This window comes from Camellia sinensis, chromosome 7 (genome assembly GCF_055761805.1).
Source record: "Camellia sinensis isolate YWXY chromosome 7, ASM5576180v1, whole genome shotgun sequence".
In the NCBI taxonomy this organism is placed as follows: Eukaryota; Viridiplantae; Streptophyta; class Magnoliopsida; order Ericales; family Theaceae; genus Camellia; species Camellia sinensis.
In genome coordinates, this window is record NC_138967.1 from 130217824 (window position 1) to 130241582 (window position 23759).

Consider the following 23759-nt stretch of genomic DNA (forward strand, 5'->3'; position numbering starts at 1 on the left):
ACAGTTATGCGATTGACCTTTTTTTTTTTTTTTTTGGATGAAATAAACGAAGTGCCCGACAAAATGAACTTTTCAAATCATCAAAATGAGACCCGTGGTGGGCCTCACGGGCTCAAACGGCACACTCCAATTCAAAATTTGGACTAAAGGAGATCATCTTCCTTCTCAATAAAGGTTGTTTTTTAGGGGTCCTTACTCCTATTGACAAAACCATTATATTGCATCTTATCAGGATAGTCATCCTACTAATGTTTGAACCTTATTCATTGTATATTTGTTTGGGTTTTTCTTTTATACTTTTGATTTTTTTTTTTTTTTGTATAAATTATATATTATATTTAACTATTATAATTTATTGAGTTTTATTACAATATCAAATATTATTATTAATAATAAAAAGTATTACCATAAACAATTGACCGATCTGGCCTATTCCCACTCTTAGCATGACAATATTTCTTGAATACCCGTTTAGATAATATTATTTTAAACATTTAGTTGAAAAAATAATAATAATAAAATAATAAATAAATAAATAAAAGTTATAACCAAATACTACATAAGGTATAACCAAAGATTTTACAAGTCAGAACTAAAATAATGTCATAATTAGAGATACATATGATCTCATAAATTATAACTAAAATAATCATTTTAAAGAGTGTGTATTGTAGAATTTTCTGACTTAAAAACACATTAAATTCCACCTAGAATATTGAAATTAGAAACTTATAGAATCTCCTAAATAAGAGTATATTTTTTGGTGTCTAGGCTTGATGGTAATGTTTGAGTTTGAATCCCATTTACTATTAGATTTTATAATAGAAATATCAGAAAATCACAATTTAAATATTATAATTCATCCAAAATGATGTGGCAAGAAAATTATGTCTTATATGACTAGATTTGTGAAAAATTAAAAATTGACACTTAATAGATCATTCCATTATTGTTGATCAAATTGAAAGAACCTTTTTAAGAGTCTCAAAAGTTTTTTATAGCATAAACGTTAGAACTTCAGAAATTTTCAAGCTACTGCGTGTATCACAACTCAGTTGGCATTTTCCATTGATACAATATATGGCTTTGTCTACTGTTGAATTTTAATTGTCTAGTTTGATATAATATTTCTCATATTATAATTAATCTTATATCGATTTAAAAATAAAAAATAAAAATCACACAAGCATGCTGGCATAAGTTTTTTGCTAGGTTAATTTACCTGTCAACATAAATTTGAACTAGTTTGGAAAGTCACATTATTGTATATAGTTAGATGGACCAATATTTCTATGTAATGAGTATTTTTAACATTTAAAATAAAAAATTTAGATTACTGCTTTGGGGCTTCATCTAAATTTTACTTCATATAGATTATGGGTAGGGGGCTAGGAGCACGTTAGTTTTGTTTAGGAGCAAATCTAAAAGCAAACCAATCCCTAAAACTTCATTTGGAATACTTGGTGACAAAAAAAAAAAAAAAAAAATTGATTAATTAAATTTGACTTGGAAATGAAATAATAGAAATAATTGATATTTCTCTTCATTTATAGAGGGAAAGGAGAAAGAGTTTTAGCAATCTAATTTTAGTCCCCAAAATGAAGGGAGAAACATTTAGGGACTAACTTTTGTTAAAAAGTCAGAAAACATACTTTTGTATCAAAATTTAAAAAATGTGGTTAATAAAATACACTTTAAAAGAAAACAATTTGGGGCATAAGATATTCACTTTCTTAGATAAATTGTGGTCAAACGATAAAAATAATTTATCACTAAATATCTAATTTCATCGCTAAACATACAATGACACTTTTAGCAACTTAAATATTTTGTTCTTAAAAATTAAGTTTATTCATAATTTTTTATTTTTAAAATTTTAATTTGTTGTAATTATTTCATGCTTGCCACGGTGTGACCAACCATTTGGTGATTTTTTTAGGGATTAACAATTTTGATTTCTATTGAAAATACCCTAGCACTGTTTGATTCTATTCCTAATGCATAAAACAATTTATAATAACTAGATATAATGGATTAAAGCAAATAAAAAGGGTATAGATAAAGCATACCTTGTCATTAAACAAAAATTGTGCCTGGGTAGAAGAATTTCCTTCAGATGTTGACATCTTCTCCACTTTGGGGTAGAAGCTTATGAGCTTTGGTAGATTCCCGAGACACAAATATTTCAACTGACTGAAATTAGTTACCTGACTTGAGAGTTCATCTTGATCTTTTTCTTCTTCAATTCCAACTATTGCTTCCATCATCTCACAATCAAATATTTCTAGTCTCTGGAGTCGTGGAAATCCTCTTGCACAGGACAGGGAGAAGAGATATTTCAACCTACAATCTCGAACTGTTAATTCAATTAAATTATTGAAGAACCCTGATGGAGCACCTCTGTCATGCAGCACCTCTTGTAAACCTTCAATTTTTTGCAAATGTAGTTGTTCGGCTCTCATCAACAAAACGATTAACTTGTCCATTAAGGAAACACCCGCAAGTTGACACGACTTTGAATAAGTTCCAGAAAAATCAAATTCCTTACCCATTACTATTTTAAATCTGATCAAGTTTTCAAAGCAGAAGTCCTTGGGCAATAGCATGACATTTGGTATGTGAATCTGTAAAGTGGTTAATTGCGTCAAGTTCATCAATTCATCAAGGCTCACATTGCTTCCTTTGTTGTTGGTTGTTGTGGCCTCCCATTGGTCAAAGCTATCTAAAATGTATAATTCTTCCAGGCGAGACAAATTGGATATGACACCTTGTGGAATCTCTCTGAGCTTTTTACAATTTCCCAGATCTAACAACCGAAGACGAGTCAATTGTCCTATCTCGGATGGCAAAACCTCGATATTAGAACCTCGAAGGCTAAGTATTTCAAGGTTATTATTTAGATCCTTGAGTATAGCTATGTCTCCCAACACACAATAATCTAACCATAACATCCGAAGGTTAACCAAATTAGCAAGAGATAATGGAGGCAACATACGGATTCTCTCCAATTCTAAAATTGCAAGTTTCTCCATTCCACTGAAAAACCTATCCTGAACATTAAGCAAAGGCTGCATATTCCAACTCAATAGCACGGTCAAGGTGTGGAGTTGTGGACATACCAAATCATCCGGAAGCTCAGGACTGTTGTCGAACCTTAACGACATTGCTGAGGAAGATTCGCATGTATCTTTCTCGGGCCACTTTTTGTCACCATGTTTTACTAGAATTTCCTTGCCATCATCTTTCGCAATTGAAAGAGCAACATCTCGAATGACATCATGCATTTTGACAAAGTTTTCATCTTCACCTTCTAATAACAAACAAGCATCTTTGAGGATATCGACCACTGTAAGTACTCGACGGCTTGCTCTTATTAGTGTATTTGTGTTTTGTCCAAGCAAACTTCTTGCTATGCAGTGTCTCGCCAACACTTCAATTGAAATATTAGCATCTTCAGGAAAGAAACAACACAGCAAGAAGCACGATTTGGCATCACTAGATTCTAACCGATCATAGCTTAACTTTAAGGAAGCATACACCTTTGGCTCGATTCCCGCAATATTCTTGAGCATGGAATCTTTGAATTGATCAAGTACGTCTTCCCAGACATATTTTTTCTTATCTTTCAATGCAGCTCCAACTGCAAGTATAGTAACCGGCAAGCCTCCACACTCTTTACAAATTGCATCAGCTATATCATGGAGTTCAGGAGAGTCAACAAAATTTCCCACCTTCTTCTTGAACAGGGCCCATGCTTCTTTCTCTAATAATACTTGCATTGGAAAATATCTATCAACTTCCATCTTCTCCAACACACCTCGGATTCGAGATGTTATCACAATTTTGCAACCTTTGTTTCCATCTGTGATAGGAACACCTATTGTCTTCAAGTTCAATTCTTGCCAAATATCATCCAATATAATGAGATTTTTCTTCCCATTGTTTAATCTATTCCACAGTTCATTTGCTTTTCCCACTTCAGTTTTCTCTATTAGTTTCAGACCCAAGCGGACAGCGAGTTGCCCTTGAATATTGCTCACATTTGCGTCCTGAGAGACAACTGCCACCACGACTTCATCAAAAAGTACATTTTTCACTTGTTTGCCAATCTCTTCGACCATTGTCGTCTTACCAATGCCTCCTGTTCCATATACTCCAATCATTTTAACATTGGAATCTTGTAATGCCGCCATGATGTTCTCGCAAACCGATTTTCGCGACTCAAAATTTGCATAGTTTGCACTTGATGATGGGAATTGAAGTTCTTGAGCAAATGGCTTAGGATGTGCAACTGTGCTAAAATTGCCACTCTGAGTGAGATTTCTTACTTCTTTCATCTTGTTTTCGGCTTCCTTGCTCATACGGTATCGCGAGATGTAATCCGGACATGAGAATTTAAAGCACTGCATGTTTTCGTTAATAATATTGTCATCCTTAATTTTCTGAAGTCTTTCTTCCACCTCTACTAGCCAGTTTGAAACAGGTTCATCAACTTCTTCACCACGAGTAATGGCTTCATCAACTTTTTCTTCCATTTGTTTTCTCTTCTCTTCAAGGTTTTTAATTTCGACTTCTAGTTTCTCCTGCTTCTTCTTGTACTGAACAACAAAACCAACGTGGAGCACCACTAATTGGATCACTGGCTCAACTATTCTCCCTGTAATTGCCCCTACAATTGAAAATACACCTTGCAGGGCACTCATTTTCAATCCACCTTTTCTCTTTTTTTTTTTTTCTTTTCTTTTTTTTTTTTTTTTTTGAAACAAATATTGAAGAAGAAACTAGTTTGAGATTCGAATTTCAGAGGATAAAGCTCTCTCAATTTGTATCTGCAGGTAAAACAAAAAGAGAGATATCAAAGAAGAGAAATAAAAAGTGAAGATAAAATTCTCTCTTTTGCTGATTAGGAAAATAAAAAACGCGGGGAAAAAAAAATTAACATTAACTAGCTGGAAAGAGTTAATTACCTAAAAGTGCTTTTTACAAATGTTATGCTTACTCAAGTCCTATTTAAGATTTTTTAAATCAATAAATTCTATTTAGTAAAACTGAGAATATTATCAGTTTTTTCCAATTTATAAAACTAACAACATTATCAATTTTATATAGTAATGGGGAAAAAAACAGAATATGGGATTACATGTTTTTGCCCTTCTACTTATTAGTTTGATTCAACTATCTAAAAAAATCGAGAACATTATCAATTTTTTCATTTTAAATTTTTTTTTTTTTTTTTGCACATCAATGTTCCATCATCATGCTTCTTTATAGACACAAAATTTTTAATTTTATCCAAAAAAATTAATTTAATTTTTCAATTTTTTCAAAAAAAAAAACATTTAGTTTTTTCTTTTTAATATATATTTTACCTTTTTTATTCCCTTTCTAAATCCCTCTCTAAATTTATGAATCAAACAGTGTTTATCATACCTTGAGCCTCTCTCTACCAAAAACTTCTTCTTTTTTTTAAAAAAAAATTCTGAAAATATGATAAACACCAGAGAAACGCTTGAGGAGAGATGGGAAATTATAGATACTACATAAAGCATTCACAAATATTTGTACGTTAATAATCATAACAAAATAGAATCCGTTTAAGTGTAGGAAAAATTAGTGAAAAGCCTCTTTTCAAGAATTTGTTTGGCCATAAATATTATGGAAATAAAATGTGATCCAATAAATTCTATATATGTATGAAATTGTATATTAGAAATCCTTTTATAGAAATTAGATGTTTTTTTATGACAATTTTATCCTTATTTTGGTCAACATGCTTATATATATATATATATATATTGGTCAGTGAAAGTCAATTGTTGATTGTTAGATTAATACCTGTGAGAGTTAGCCTCTGCATTCTTTACAAAGTCAAGTGATTGCCTCTTTAATTCAACTCCCTTAAGGAGATTTAAACCTATGACCTCCCTAGGGACTGAACCCTTAAGAAAGTCATAGTAGCCAACTGGGTTAGGCCTAGTTGATTAACATGCTTATGTGAAAGACTTCTTTTTTTCTTTTTTAATGTTTCAAAACTTTAAAATTTTACAACTTTTAAAATGTACATCTGTTTTTTTATATAATTTAGATTTTTTATGACGCAAAATTTGTTTTATCCCCTTGTGATTTGAGGCTAAAGCACTTTACCCTTATAATTCAAAAATAGTCAGAAAGATCTCGTCATATGATTTTGAACTAAAGTGGAACCATTAACATTAGAGACGTAAAATCACTATAATACCCTTTAATATACCTAGTTTATAATGTTTAAACATTAATTCAATTAAAACACAATTAATTATATATTCTGAATCATTTATTATAATTCTTAACTTTTTATTCTAATTTTAATTTAATCATATTTTAAATTACAATTAATCTTAAATATTCAATTAGTTATAGTAATTGCTAAATTTTAAATCTAATTTTAATTTAATCATATTTTAGATCAATTTCTAATTATTATATATTTTATATTCTTACTTAAAATATTTAGTTATATTTTATATTTTAAATTAATCGTTAATTATATTGTATTTTATTTTATTTTAATTAACATATTAATCTTTTTGTTGTATTAATTTCATGTTATTTTTTCAAAAAACTAAACCCATTTTAAAATATTGTGTGTAATACACCTTCCGTCAATTTGAAAGAAAAAATTAACGACACTTTAATCCTCCAAAATCACTTGGGAATTTTCTAACTATATTTAAATCATAAGAGGTAAAATGAATTTAATCCGTTTTTTATAACTACTCAGCCAAATCGTTCTCAATTAAATACAAAATTATGTAAAATGAAAAAAAAAATACACTTTTTTAGAATTTGAAATTGTGAAAAAAAATTCACTTATAAAATTTCATACTTTTGAGAAATATATTGTCATGAGACTCATCTTCCTTGCATTATAATAGTGTGAATTTTGTAATAAGTGTGGAAATTGTAAATCTGAACATTTATACTTTTAATTATTAAGATATTATTTAGAAAGTACGAAAGTTAGTATGAATGCATTTAAAAATATTCACTTCTTAAAATTTTATATTTTTCTAATTTATTGAATGTGTGAATATTTGTATTTTTAAAAAATTCCTAGGTAAATTATAATTTGCAACCCTGCAGTTTGCACCAAATTCCACTTTGGCCCTTATATATGAAATCATGACAATCAAGCCATTACACTTCTAGTCAAATCTTTTGGTCCCTACACATGAAATCGTGATAGTCAACCCTTACATTTCTAGTCAAGTATCAATGTCTCCCTTTTGTTACTCTACCATATAAATCTTTAATAAATGTCAGTAATGCGACAAACATGTGACTACAAAATAAGAGCAAAGGAGGAAAATCATGCACATTTCCTGCCTATACACATCCCAAAATTTACATCATATTTTGTCTATATTCGATTAAAACAAAACATAAATTATGAACAAGTAAAGAGACATATTAAGATTTTTTGTAGAAATAGAAATCACAAAACTCTGTTTTGCACAGTAACGATAGAATATTCCTCTTCCCTTTTTTAATTTCTCTGCTACCTTTATTTATTTGAAAAGAGTTATGTTTTCTTTACTTTTTGTCCTAATTTTCTTACATGTTTATCACGTGAGACAAAGTAAGTATTGGTGGAAAATAAGGATAATTTTCTTCTCTTATCCTCATTTTGTAGTCACACATTTATCATAAGACTGAATTCCTATTAAAGACTTAAACAATATAGTAACAGAATGGGACATTGACACTTGACCAAGTGAAGGGAGTTGATTGACACGATTTCATGTATAGGGACCAAAGTAGAATTTGACCAAAATTACAGGGGGTTAACTGTCACAATTTCATATGCAGGGATCAAAGTGAAATTTAGTGCAAAGTATAGGGATGCAAAGTGTAATTTACTCGTGATTTTTTGTGATTTTCACTATTAAGCCTAACAAAATAAGACAAACTTTTAATTGGCGAATTGAAAATAGAATAATTTGAAATTATTTATCCAAAAAATAAAAAAGAACAATTTGAAATTAAAATTGATTTGTTCACCCTCTTGGCCGAAAATCTATTGACTCCAATATTTCATAATTTTGTATTATATGGTCATTACCAAATTAACATTATATTTTCTTCTTCGTGATTTGAGATTGGAACATTTTAGCTCTCCTATTGTTCAAATATAGTTAGAAAGGCCCCATCTAATTTTGGACCAACATATAACCCTTAATTTCATTAATTATAAATATGAAATGATTGTAATAATCTTAAATCTTATGTTTTATATATATATATATATATATTCTTTTTTTCCTCTCTCATATACATAATTTATAATTTCTAAAATCAATTCAATTAAATCATAATCAATCATAAATTGTTAATTATTTATAATAATTCCTAATTTTTTAATCTAGTTTTAATTTAATTATATTTTAAATCAAAATTAATCGTAAAATCCTTAATTATTTATTATAATTCCTATTTTTATCTAATTTTAATTTAATTATAGTTTAGATCACAATTAATCATACATCCTTAATTATTTATTGTAATTCCTAACATCTTAATCTAATTTTAATTTAATTATATTTTAGATCAATCCTTAATAATTATTTATTTTATATGTTAATTTAATTATATTTTAAATCACTCTTTCATTATATTTTATATTTTAGGTCAATCCATAATTATATATTTATTTTATTTTAATTACATCTTAATTTAATTTTAGGTTTGGAGAAGATCGAGATAAAATTGTCTCTTTATTGTGTTAATTTCAATTTATTTTTTTATAATCAAGTCATTTTAAAAAACAGTGTGCATGATACACCTTCTGTTACTGTGGATGGAAAAATTAACAATTGTATTTTAATCCAAAATCATATAGAACCTTTCTGATCATATAAATGAATTTTGTCTTTAATCCAATTAGTTGATCAAACATAGTTTAGAACTTGTGCATTTAAGTTTGAGAACAAGAATTAAAGATTACAGTAGACAGAAGTTACCTTAATTTAAAGAAATTGTAGAATACATTCACCAAATCATGAATTGAGATAAGCATGCAAGAGATCTGTTTGTCCACAACAACAAAAATTAATGAGTAGATACATTTTTATGAGATAAGCTTGCAATCTATCTCGAGACAAAAACATATGTGGGAGCATTTGGTGAAATGTATTTCCACATACTACCTAGATATCACCTAAAAATACATATATGGTTCAATATCACTAGAATTGAGCAAATCCAAAATGCTCACGAATCTATTACACAAACCTAGAAAAATGAGCTTGAAATAATGCAGAAACAGAATCTCACTACATGAATATTGTTGCAGTAGAAGGCAACAAAATTAAGAGTTATTATGTTAACAATCACAATAAGAGAGTTTTTGTTATTTCTTGAGAATACGAGTATTTTTTATTAATGTAGATTTTATTTTGCTAATCAAAAAATTGAGTTATTTGATCTTTGATGTCAAAGAAGATAAGCCATAATTCTATAACTTTTGCTCCACGTTATATGGATTCTCAACCCCCTATTGTACTCATGTCCATATATTAAGATGTAAGGAAGAAGTCAAAAAAATTATTAGAAGACTGATAAGTGTAGCAAAACGAGATTAAAAAAAAAAAAAAAAGTGTATCAAACAAAATAAATTTAACTTTTATAAAAGAGAAATTTACTTACATTAGTTAATAAACAATCACAAGAAAAATGAATAAATGTAGGAAAAATAGGTCAACAGTTCCGCTCATTGATTGTTTTGTGGCAGAGATCCAAATTTTGGTTTTTCTTAGTTACAAGCTGACATGCACAACACTTTCTCATTTGCAAGTCTAAACATTTTATGGCAAAGAATTTTTTTGACATATTTACCTTTTTATGTGTAGTGTTCATAAAATTTTAAGATGTTATAACTTTAACTACATATATCAATTTTTAATAAAATCATATTTTTGGGTATGTTTGGTTTGTGTTTGTAAAGTAATTTTTAAGATAAAAAGTACGAAAACTTGTTTTGTTTACCTTTTTTTCAGAAATGATTTTGGAAAATTGTTTTGGAGAGAAAGTTTTAAAAAAAGTGATTGATTTGATGTGTATGAAAGAGAGTGTGTGATTTTGGAAAGTAGGTAACCAAACAAAATTTTGAGATTTTTTTTGAAAAAATTTGTTTGGTTTGATTACTCTTGAAAATTTGTTTGTTGAGAATTTTTTCCAAAAATTTTTCTGAAAAACAAACCAATTGTGTTTGCCTTTTCAAGATCTTTAAAAAAAAGATCAATATTAAAAATAAAAAATAAATTTAAAAAAAAACAACAACAAATAAACCTATAGAAAAATAATGAATAGATCTATTTCGAAGCATGTCAAGGCCAAGGAAATTCATGACAATGCAACTATGTAGTATCATAAAAATTATAGATCAATACCATAGAATTGCAATTTTCCCCACCATGGACCAAATGACATGATTTTTTAATGAAATTGTGAAATTCCTTGGCCCAGTATTCTAACTCATGCTCTAGTTGAATCCTTTCATTAATTCTGACTAGTAAAAGAACTCCGTTGATTAACTTTGGTTGGTAAAAATCTTAACTATGTGATCCAGTTGAAATTTCAACATGAGACAAATCATTCCTTTTAAAGATGTAAGTCTGCAGAATAAAAAAAAAATGATACTACTGAGATTCCAAGATTTTAGCACCGTGAGCAATGTTAGGCATACAAAAAGTTTACCAAAGATTTAACCACATGAGGGGGTGAGATCCACCCTCATGTGAAACCCATCTAATGTGAATATTTTGTAAAAAATTAAGTAAAATATTTAGTGTTTCTAACCTTTTAAATTTGGATATAGAGTGACAAGTGTACGAGCATTGATCGAGTTGGTGGATTAATCGGGACTAGCAAGACGGCTCATGGAAAGATTTGGGATAAGTTTGGGGCGAGAGAAAAAGACGTATAAAGTGTGGATCTCAGCTCTCAAAATTTAAAGGAGATGAATTTTCTCTGGTTCATAATTTGGATTGTATGGAACTAGTCTAGATTGTGAAGTGCATCAAGTGTATTGGTTCAATTATTCAAATAGTTCATTTTGTTCGACACTTCTTATATCATTTTTTTTTTAAATAATTAAGTTGATCCGATAATCGTAATTTATTCAATTTATCGTATTTGTCAACAAAAAAATGGACAACAATTGTGTTTTTAAAATACTTCATTTGTTTTTTTTATTTATTCATTACAAAAGCGAAAAAATAATTATCGAATCGATATAATTTTTTGTATGGATAATGTACATGAAGTACCTAATAAAATGAATGGTTCGACGTTGAGATGGGATCCGTAGTCCCGAACAATGATTTCCAATCCAAATTATGGACCGGAAAAGAAACTAGCTCCCAGTTTAATAACCAAGGGACTTAAATTTTGAACATCTTTTTATATGGACTTGATCTAATATGAATTTATTCTAACAAATTTGTTTAGCTCCAATTTTCTAAATTCAATTTTTTTTTTAAATTGAGTTTTTTATTTTTGTGTTTTTTATTTTTAATGAATTTTTTTAATATTTTAGGTAATTAGATGCACCTAAAAAATAAAATATTTGTAAGAAAATATTTAAATAATCAATAAATACATAAAAATATTAAAAAATACTGAATTTTTGTATTTTTTTATTTTTGGTATTAATTTTTTATAATTTTTTTCATAAATATTATACTTTTTAATTGCATTTATATTAAGTGTATCTAAAAAGTAAAAAATTTACTTAAAATATTGAAAAAAATTTATTAAAAACAAAAAAAAATATAAAAATATAAAAAAATCAATATCTAAAAAATTGAATTTAAAAAATTGGAACCAAAGAAGATAAAAATTTTCAAAAAGAGAGTGCAGTTACTATTACAATATAAGATATAAATAAATGTTCAAAATATGCTTATGTACATATCCCTTGACATCTCTCTAGTCGTCTAAAGGATTATAGGATTACACCGTCGAATTTTTGGTGTGTGAGCCCCCCTCAACTTCCGTTTCGTTAATTTGAATTATTTATTTTTAAGTACTTATGTTTAGATTATTCTTAAAAAAATCATATTAATTCAATAAATATAATTATATAATTTTAATGTATCCATCTTTAAAAAATTAATGATATATTTTTTAAATTATATTTGTTATTTATTTTTTAAAAAAATACACAGAAATTATGTGACTACGTTTTATCAATAAATTTATTTTCTTTTTTAAAACTTATCTACACAAAAATACTTAAAAGTGAACTTTTGGAATCCCAAACATAGAGCTTATCGTGGCCTTCCAAAACTTGATAGTCTTCAAAACTTGATAGTCTTCAGAGCCCATTTGTTTTGGGAGACAAATGTGGGATTGAGATGGAAGTGAAACGCACTATATGTTATATTTATTTTGAGAGATGAAAAGGGAATTCATAATCCTATAACCCCGTTTGCTTGGAGAGTTAGAGGGAGAATTGGGATTGGTAGTGAGGTGGGATCTACTAATATTGTGTTTATTTTGAGAGATGGGGAGAGGATTGATAGTGAGCTCCGGATTAGGATTGAGCTCCCCAATGGGAGTTGGAGGGGCCTCCAAGACTTAGTATTAGAAAAATAGTCCGACGGACTAGAAATTTTTTTTTTTATTTTATTTTTTACATGTCTGGCATTTTTTTTTGAACATTAATGTTTAATTTTTTGTATTTTTTGTTAAGTAAAAATCATTATTTTATTTGTTTTATTTTTTTCTAGAAATTTTTTATTTTATTTTTATTTTTTTAAAATTTTTACATGTTGGGCATTTTTTTAAAAAAAAAATTAATGTTTAATGTTTTGTATTTTTTATTTGTTTTATTATTTTATATTTATTTTATATAAAAATAATTTAACAATCCCTACACTAACAACTACCATCGAAACAAACATAATTTTACTTAATCCCCTCACTATTAATCCCCTCACTAACAATCTTTTCATTATTAATCCACTCACTATCAATCTCCTTCATTCTACCTCTAAAAATTAGGGTGTTGGGATTAAGATAAAAGAAGTGGAGATGATGTTAGAAAATTAGTCCCATGGAATTAGATTTTTTTGTTTTTTATTTTTTTATTTACATGTTGGGCATTTTTTTTAAACATTAATATTTAATATTTTTGTATTTTTTTTTTAAGTAAAAATCATAATTTTATTTGTTTTAATATTTTATATTTCTTTTCTAGGGTAATAATTTAACAATCCTCACATTAACAACTACCATCAAAGCAAACATAATTTTACTAATCCCCTCACTATCAATCACTTCCATTCTATCTCTAAAAACAAACGGGACCTCAAATCTATATAGCACTCATTTGGCATATAGTTGGGTTGGATTTTTGGCTAAAATTGTCCCCCCAAAAAAAAAATAAACTAAAAAATCAATAAGACAAAATATCACATCCAAATTATAATCATTTCATTTTTTCTCTCACAAAAATCAAAAAAGTCAAAAAGTCCATCCCAAACTAGACTTTTTAACTCGAGGCCAAAAAGTCAATCCACATCTCAAACAAAACCTAATATAGCAAGAAAGTTTTTGAAAATGTCCAAAATGTACCAGAGATATATTTTGTTTCAATGATTCAGATTGTCTCATCCAAAATTCAATCGTTGAGATGTCTTTATTTTTCCCCCAAATGCTCTCACTCTCTCTCCTCTTAAATCATCACTCAACAAAACCTCTTTGCTCTCTCTCACCTCAAAATCTAAGCCCAAACCTCTCTCTCCTCTACCTTTCCCCTCTTTGTCCTCCTCCTCTCCTCTTGCGACGCTCCCACCAACTACCACAACCACCAACCACCCCACCACCACCGCCTCTCATCTTCTCTCGCTCTCATTTTATCGTCTCTCTTCTCTGGTGGCTGTTCATCCGACCAAATGAAAATGGCCTCATCCCCATTCTCTCTATCTTTTCTCTCTGAAATCTAATCTCTCTCCCTATACATAACCACTCTTCATTCTTTTATTAAACCCATCTTATTTGCTACCCATCTCATTTTCTCTCTCTCAGATTTCCATTCTCCCAAATCCATAATTATTTTTTTAATCACAACCCGTCCTCCACAATTGATTAATTAAACCCATCACCCTTCCCAAATTTTTTTTTTTTTTTAATCACACTCATGTCGTTCTCTCTCCCACCACACTCATCTCATTATCTCTCACAGGTCATTTGTTTTTTCTATCTACCCAAGTTAAGACCCAAGCGCCAAGAGATGCCCTACCTCTTTCAAACCCACAACACTTTTTTAATGTTTCAACCTTTTCTTTTTTCTTTTTTTTTTCTTCACCCCACCTAGGCATATCTCTCACGAGTCCGGATCCTCTCCAGCTTTCCTCTCCTGCCTCCCTATCGGGCAACGATCTAGATTGGACCACAACATCCCATTCAAAATGTGCGGCTGAGATTAGTTTAAAAAAAAAAATTAACTCACTGACAACACGCCCCACCATTCTCTCTCTCTCTTATTTCTAATAAAAAATTAAAAAAACTATTTTAATTTTTATTTTTTTTTTCATAAGATATACTTCTTTTGTCCCAAAATTTAGTCCCTTATTTTATTTTTTATTATCTCAAAATATTAGTCTACTTTCAAAAATTAAGGACAAAAATAATATAAATTTTCTATTTTTTCATTCTTTTAAATTCATTAATATTCTCTAAAAAAATATACTATCAAAGGGCAATTTTGAAAAATTAATTTTTTTAAGGTACAATAATTGTACTATCAAAAAAAATTAAATTCTTCAAAATGAACTATTATTTTGGGACGAAGAGAGTATATATATAATCTTTAATATGAAATTTTGATTTTATCATTTCTAATAAAAATTTTAAAAACCGTTTTAATCATTTTCATTTTATTTTCATAAAACATATATATATATAATTTTTAATATAAAATTCTAATTTTATAAAATTAGTATCATTAAAAATATACAATAAAGAAAAAGTGTATTTGGTTTGCACCTATACATAGATTAAATTTGTGTTTTAAAGAAAATAAAAACATATTTGATTTGTACCTATGCACAGATTGAATCTGTGTGTTTTTTTATTTCCTTTAAAAAAAATTATAAACTTGTTTGGTTAATAAAATGGTGGGACATGTTGTTAGTGAGAGAATGGTGAGACATGTTGTTAGTGAGTTAATTTATTTTTTTATTTTTTAAGCTAATCTCATCCGCACATTTTGAATGCGATGTTATGGTCCAATCTGAATCGTTGCCCGACGTAGAGGCAAGAGAGAAAAGCTAGAGAGGGTCCGGACTCATCTCTCATGAGTCATTATTTTTATTTCTATAACCCGGGCAATTACCACTTGCATGTAACTCAATCACCTTATCCCACCATTTTTTTTTTTTTTTTGACAAATTATTCACCTACTTTTGTCTCCTCATATTTACCCCAACTTTTGTCTCACCAACTTTTGAAAAGTTGAAGCTTCAACTCTCTGCTGGAAGCAAAGAGTTCAATGTACAAAACCCAAAGCAATAATGCAAGCATGACTTCGAGCAATGTGTGGTGGCCCAAAACAATAATGCAAGCATGACTTCGAGCAATGTGTGGTGGGGGTGACAGATCCCACGGGAGTTTTGTCTCCCTACAAAATGTTTTATTTTATATTATTCAATTTACTAATTGCTAACAATAAAATTTATAATATCTTAAAATTTTATAACATAAATCATAATTTTATTTCACCATAAATCATAATAATTTTATGTCAAAAAATATTTGTGGCAAAAAAAAATTTTGATTGTCAAAGTTGAACTCAAAGTTACAAAAAAATGAAAAAAAAATGCTTACATTTATTAAGAAAGGTAACATCATTAGAAATGTTTATATTTATTAAAACACATAACTATCATTTTCACAAAAAAGAAAAGTGATTATGTGAAAAATATATTTTTTTTTTTTTGTTTTTTGGAGAATATTTTTTTTGGGTTAGATAAATTTAAACTCAAAATTTAAATTGAGTTCTGTTAAAATGTAATCTTTTCACAAGGCAAGTGAGAGAGAGAAAGAGAGATAATGAAGGTGGCATGATTTGTTTAAAGACTAAAAAAAGAGTTTTTTTTTTTTTTTTTTACAGAACTTTTTTATCCACCTTAGTAAAAAAGCCCATGAGAGACATTTTTACAATAAATTTTTTTTTTTCAATTTTTACTTTAATTTTATTGGGTGTCTTTTTATCAGGTAATTTTACAAAATTCATTTAAAAGTCGAAACAAGATCTATATTTATAGTTTGACCTCAAATTTTTAACAACGAATTTAATAAATTACATTTTAATTTAATAATTGTACTTTTAATTATATTTTAATCTCATAATTTAAGGAGATGCAGGACCACTAAAGCTACTGTCCAAAAAAGTAAAAAGAAATTTGTCCATATTTCAAACCTGCAATGGAGATTCAAGAGGTGTTTTTTTAGGTCCATGCATAAAATAAATTTAAATAATGTTGAATAAAATTGAGATATTTATTCACAACTTCTTTTTTTATCTATTTTGTTTAAATTATTTTTTTATATTCCAATAAATCTTATGAACGACATAGTTACTAAAATATTCTTAATAATAATAAGGTAAAGTGCATTAATGTTAACAGTGTGAATGTACTGTAATATAAATATTCACACTATTCACACTGTCAAATATAAATGTTCACATCACTAAATTGTTAAGGGTTTAAAAAATCTTTGTAAGTGTACAATTGTTCAAAAAATACCTTAAATTTGAAATTATGATTTAGTGAATCAAATGTCCAAATAATAAGACTTAGAATACAAGAATATGTCATATATTAATTAGAATACAAATACTTCAAATAAGATTTCCTAATAAATTTCCCAACTAAATTTTGAGTATATATTTATCGTATTATTCGGTCCAGACACACAACTACACCCATTTTCATACTATCAATGTAATATAATAACATAGCTTTCGTTGAATGAATGCAAATTTCAAACAAGGAAATAACACTGTATTTGGATATAGATTTCAATAGAAATTTGAAAATAAAAGAGAAATGAAAAAAAAAAAAAAAAATAGCTTATATTTTATTAACAATTGTCTCACCTTTTCCTTTTTTTCTTTTTTTTCTTTTTCTAAATTCATACCTAAATCTATGATTCAAAGAGATTGATTTGAAAAAGAAAAAGGAACTTAGGTAGATTTTTACCTCTCAAATGATGTCAAGAATAACCCGATCTAGATATGAATGATAAAATTCCAACACCATCAATCTTACTCAATCTGGAGTCATGGTGAGATAGAGAGATTCAACTTTGAATGAAGGGTGTACAGAAAAGAAAATTCTGCACAAATATAAAAAAATCATGAAGGAGGTAACACTTTACTTTAATCATGTATTGATGCCAAGAAGATCTATGAAAATATTCATAGAAAAGAGTACATAATTTAAATAAATAAGTTCGCAAAATAAAAAGAGATACCTCTAAGATCCCAAGATTTTAGCACCATGTGAGATTTTAAATATCTTTCCTTGTCACCAACAAGATTCACAAGAATTTCCAAATCAGTTTTCTTCAGCTTTGCATAGCTTAATGTCTTGCAAAACCTTAACAATAAAAAAATTGAAAACTATAGCTTTTGCAAAGTGTATTTATCAAATTGAACCAGAACATGATCAACCCATGCAGAAAGAGAAATGAAACAATAACTATCAGTCAAAGTTTTGATGTAAAAGTTTCTAGTGGTTTGTTTAAATGAAGGATGAGACGAAACAACAATAATTTAAGCAAAGAATAGCTCACCTTATCTTTTTGCTCACCTATCTGCAGATCTTGCAAATTGCAAGTAATGAATAGAAGAAGAAATATATATACCGCACGTTTGTTTTTGGAGATAAGTTGACCGAGATTGTTAGGGAGCTATTAAAAAAATTGTGTTTATTTGATAAATAGTAGATTAGTAATATAGTTTTTGTTTGTTTTGGGAGATTTGAATAAGATTAACTATGTAAAATTTTATAAATACTCTTATTGCATTACTATTACATTTGGATTTATACCAACTAATAAATTCATTACATATTTTAATATTAAAAATTATATTTCATAAATACAATTTTTTTGGGTAATATTTTATTTTTTTAATATAATTTTTTTGGTATAAATATTATTATACTATTATATTTTTAAATTAAAAATTATTTTATATTAAATTCTTTTGATATAAAGAATGGAGTAAAAAATAGTGGAATAATTAAAAAAAATAGTAAAGAAAAGATCATACTAATCAAGTATAGTAAGTAAATTAGGTAAGATAATAGAGGATAAAATAGTAAATCCTCCTCTAATTCTAAGAGATTGTTTTTCTAATATCATCTTCCATGGGAAATTACTAATCTCATCCATAGAGACTTATCGTAGTCCCAAAGTATTATGAATCTCCTCCCCTATTTCATAAACAAACACAATATTAGTGAATCCCACATCCATCTTAATCCAATCTCATTTCTTATAATCCAAAAAAACAGATCCATAATATACTCAACGTTTATCTAGAGCCAAACACGCTCCTAAGTTAAACTTCACTTAAGATATCTAAACCCAATTCTAGACTTGATTATAGGTGTGACCAAACACCACCTTTCAAAAAAAAAAAATGCAGATTTTTATTTCATTTTGTCTTCATTCTTCTCTCTCTAACTTCTCTCCACCTTTCTCTTATTTTCCCTTACTTTCTTGCTGGCCAAACACCCCACCTTTGCTCCACCATTACACTACCATCTCTACCACGACCGGCCATCTTACCACGTCGGAAAAAGCTCCAATCGCCCACTCCTCTTTCTTTGAAAATAGCACAATAAACTCTAAATTTTTTTTAACCTCTTAAAGGATCAAAGCTTGGATTTGCTTTTCTTGAGGGATTAGAGGCTTTTAGGGGCTATTTGGCATACATTATGAAAAATACTTTGGAGCTTTAATTCTTGAACTCTAAAGCAAGCTCTAATGAGTTGGCAGTGGGCCCCACCTATTATGATGTGATGTTTTGGTTTTGATTTTTTTTTTCACACTTATTGAGTCACATCACCTCTTTATTTTTCTTCACATATTTTTGTAAAATGTCAAAAAAATATACTTATTTAAAACATATCAAATGTCCCTTTAAATGGTAAGAATATCTCTCTAAAAGATTTAATTTAATGTTTTACATTTTTAGAGTTTGAAATGGTGATTTCTAGATTTATGGTGATTTATTTTTAGTTATTGAGTTTTGTACTTGTATTTAGGCCTCATTTGAAATATGCTATTTTAATAATTTTTTGATTTTTTTAAAGTAAAATATGAGATTAAAAAAAAAACACTAGTATGATTGGGAATAATTTTATAACTTTAAGAAAAAAAAAAAAGAAAAAAAAAAGGGGTCAAATAAAACATTTTATGAAATCAAAAAATAGGTAAAGTGACAAGGTAGACTGAAATGAATAAGGATCCTCAGCCACACTTGCCTGCGGCCCTCCCTGCCGCCCTCTCCAAAACGACGTCGTTTGTTTTGTTTTGGTTATTTTTATTTATTTTTTATTTTTTATTTTTTTTGTTCTCCTAAAAATTTCCCTTTCATCATCTCTGTTTAGCCCTAATAGAGATGAGGGGCGCAGCTGAACCAAGAGAGAGAGAGAGAGGCGGAGAGACGATCAGCGAAAACAGAGAGACAATCTGCGAAGACGGAGACAGAAACGAACTGAGAGAGATGGTGGACGGACGAAACGGTGAAGGACAGAGGATGGCGGAGGGATGCGATTTCGGCAGCGACGCGACGGCGACAATCTCCCATTCTCTCTCTCTCTCTCTCTCTCTCTCTCTCTCTCTCTCTCCTTCTTCTTCCTCTTCTTCTTCTTCTTCTTCTGAACATACATAATTCTACCCCAATCATTGAAAAAATTCTCTGAAATGCAAGTGTATGGTGTAAAGTAGTTTTTTTGATAAATTTTTTGAGTATGTAGTGCTGTTACTTTGCATTGAACTCTATTGGGTTCCCCATTTCTTTACAAATTGAGAGCTAATGTTTGTTGATTTTGGTGATAAAAACAGAGCACGGATGAAAAAAAAAAAAAAAAAAAAAAATAGGACTTTTCTGAAACAAATATCTTCTTCTTCTTGTAAGAGGGGCTAATTTGAGCCCACTAAATTATTTAGGCCCAATAGCCCAAGATTAGTGGGCCCGAATTTATCGCAAGTCCAAGAATCGGTGGGCCCAGATTTATCGCCATCAAACGGATTGAATCGCTCTAAGCCTCGAAAGGGTTCGGATCCACGAACCTAGAGACTTACTCGTGCCCGGACTCGAAAGGGTATTAAGCAAGCCTAGAGATCCGAGGCACTCGGACTCGAAAGGATTCGGATCCACGAATCTAGAGATCCGAAGTACTTGGCTTCGAACGGATTCAGACGCAATCTAGAAGTCGCTCCGTTAATGAGTCCCAGAACACTTGCGGGCTCGGAGCTTTCCGGGGTCTACGTACCAGAACCATGGGCGTAATGGAGTCCGAACAAAGGACCCGATCCCGAGGACGGTGAGTGGAGATAAATTCACTCTTCGGTTAAACTAGCCTATACCCGGGTCGAGGTGGCACGACCCCGGGGGGTCCATGAGACTCGGCAATATTTTGCGGCAGGACGTCCTCTGGGACTACCCCTGACCCTTTGGGATGATTGGGGATCATTGGTTAGGTGTGGCTAAGAAGAAGGGTTCGCCGAGGGATTGATCTCCTCTTCGGGGTTTTCTCATCCTCGGAGAAGTCACCTCCTCGGAGAGGTCACCTCCTCGGAGAAGTCACTTCCTCGGAGAGGTCACCTCCTCGGAGAAGTCACCTCCTCGGAGAGGTCACCCCCTCGGACAAGGTGGTTAGAGAAAATATCCCCCATGTGCCTTGCACATGGGCTCCATCCTACATCATGAGGTGCCTATAAATAGCGCCCACCCATAGCTTTACAAGGGATGGATTTTGGAGATTTTTTTTAACTCTTGGGAAAGAACTAATTTCCCTTCTCCATTATCAACCTTGAGAGTGAAAGTGGGAGATCCATGGGAGAGCCTTGCCATTATTCTATTCTCTAGCCATTTTGCCTTCTTCTTCACCCAATCTCTTATCTCCATCATCTCCTTTGTTGTCGTGTTCCTAAGTTGAGATTATTGAAGAATCTAAGCCTCTCATCATATTCTAGAGAATTCGAAATTGTTCTTCAAGGATCTTCGAATTTTCCAACTCCTTTCTTGAACCCTCTCCTACATTTTGGCGACTCTGCTGGGGAGGCGGATTGGTTAATGGTCTCAACGAGATCTGGAATCCACACAACTCCAACAAGGATGGCAGGAGAAGATGAAGTTCACCAACAAGGATCCTCTAATGGTGGTGATGACAGAACCACGGCTCCAGATCAACCACTTTTGCTTGAAGCCATTCAAGGACTTCAAAATACTCAGCAGGAGATTCTTACCACTCTTCAGAATCTCACTCACACCATGTTGGTGATGAGTTCTAACTTTGCACCGGCGCCAAACGGAAATCAAACTGGTGGTGGAGTTATTCCCGCCGGAGCGCAAAATCAAATCCAAGGAGAAGTAGGCCCCAATCAGCCTATGGCTCATGGCAACACGGCCACAGTAACACATGCTCAAACCACAGTAGGCGGCGGCAGTTTGCCCATATCCGGGCTCCATGGCGTGCCAAGCCAAGATCCAATGGTGACTAGGGGAGTTTCTAGTGTAATGAATGGTGCTCCGGCGACTGTTGGTGTCCAGGAAAACATAAGGAGCGTGATGGCGCAAAAGGGAGCTCTGCCCGTACCTAATCTTGTCACGCCACCAGTAAATGTTACCCAAGCACCAAGCGGGCCTCCTTTGGTGCCGACAACAAATCTGCAAGCACAACCCGGTATAGCGGCGCCGTACGGTGGACTTTACGGGCCTCAATTCAATATCCCATCACCAACTGGCTTGTCTATAGGCGCTGATGGCCAGTATCGTCAAATGTCCTCACCAATGATGAATTCGCAGCACCAGAATGGCCAAGACGCCCCTAGCTCAGTCTTCGGGTACATAAGCCAAGTCCCGGGAATACCACCATCAAACTCTCTCCCTCAACAGTTTCTCACTCTCGCCGATGTGCAGGCCATGTTCGATCTCGAACGGGAAAAGAGGACCTTACCTTCTTTGCCTGATCCAGACGTCAAGCCACCTTACGCCATTGAGATGCTGAGCTATCCATACCCTGAGGGGTATACAGTGCCGAAGTTCATCAAGTTCGACGGCAAACAAGGAAATGCCCGAGAACATGTTGTGCGATTCATCGAGACTCTGGGTATTCATGGTTCAAACCACGTCCTCCGACTGAGAGAATTCTCTAAGTCCCTCACCGACCGAGCATATAGTTGGTATGTTAATTTGGCCCCAAACTCTGTCCGAAGTTGGGAGGAAATGGTTAACAAATTCCACTCCAAGTTCTTTCAAGTGGTGGAGAAGGTGACCACACTTACATTGTGTAAAGAGAAGCAACAAGAAAGTGAAGACATCATTGACTACGTCAAAAGGTTTCAGGACAAGGCCGTGGATTGTCATGAAGCAGTTGAGGAGAGTTATCTGGTTCAAATTTGTCTAGAAGGGGCATTGAGCAGGTACAAAATGTTTCTAGTTAATCACAAGCTACCCACCTTCTCGGCATTAATAGAAGCAGCTCGGAACATTAGCATTCCTCAGGCTCAGGAGTCCGGATTTAAAGCCAGTTACAAGACTAGTTTCAAATCGTCTCGTGGACCTATTGTTGCTGCTGCCTCTGCCCCAGATACCCGAAATTCACAAGGAGGAGGTCATAGAGGCCAGAAGAGAAAGCAATATAATGGTGAAAAGGGGAATGTTTCTTATCCATGTGGAGTCGAGGAAGTGAAAGCTCTAGTTAAGGAATGGGTGGCTGACGGAGAGTTAAAATTGCCTTATGTTGAAGAAATGCCATCAAAAAAGGACCGTGAGAGCCCTGAATTCTGTGTCTACCATCGTACATTGAAACATCCGACAGAGAAGTGTTGGACTCTCAGGAAAATCTTCAGAGATAAAGTCGAGGCAGACGAATTAAGGTTCAAAAAGCAAGGGACTCAAGACATCCGAGAACAACCATATCCTCAACACCGAGGCAAGGGCAAGAATGTTGCTATGATAGCTTATGAAGGCCCGATGATCGAGGCTATCGCCAATCTCGATGACGATGATTGTTATCTGGACGACATCCTCGAGCCAGAGGGTGAGCAAGTTTGCTATGGAAGTGCTCTCGATCCAGAGGGCAGAACATTTATGACTCATGGCGAAGATCCCTTTGATCCAGAAGGAGGAGAAGAGTACTACGGAAGAGGAGGACACCATGTTTATGTGGCATCTTATTTTGAAGAGACCGAGGAGATGGTTAACTACGAGCCTCCAAGAGTGGAAAAAGATCCGGATCACTATGCCAAAACCTTGCAAGACTGTGTAAAGTTCAAGCAGTTCTTTGACCAGTTTGGACTTTCCAAGGAGGCAAGAACAGAAATCACCAAGTCTATCATTAATATAGCCGAGGCACACCATGAGGGATGCATGTCGACTGAGGGATCTATCCCGAGGAAGGCAAAAGAGCAGTCTAGTGCCATTACTTTCTCCGAGGTTGATCGGAAGTATCCTTTTTCTCACAATCGCC

General features: G+C 31.5%; 1 protein-coding gene across 1 annotated transcript in view; it reads right to left on the reverse strand.

Annotated features, from left to right (window-relative positions):
- Window positions 1–18043, reverse strand: part of LOC114256712 (uncharacterized) — a 65836-nt gene extending 47793 nt beyond the window's left edge. The window contains exons 1-5 of the mRNA XM_082879381.1: window positions 17845–18043; window positions 17524–17648; window positions 17250–17385; window positions 9000–9064; window positions 2070–4829 (exon numbers count right to left, since the gene is read on the reverse strand). Coding sequence (XP_082735507.1) covers window positions 2070–4703 — 2634 coding nt within the window. The 5' untranslated portion in view covers window positions 4704–4829; window positions 9000–9064; window positions 17250–17385; window positions 17524–17648; window positions 17845–18043. The remainder of the gene's footprint in view (window positions 1–2069; window positions 4830–8999; window positions 9065–17249; window positions 17386–17523; window positions 17649–17844) is intronic.
- Window positions 18044–23759: the final 5716 nt, after the last annotated feature.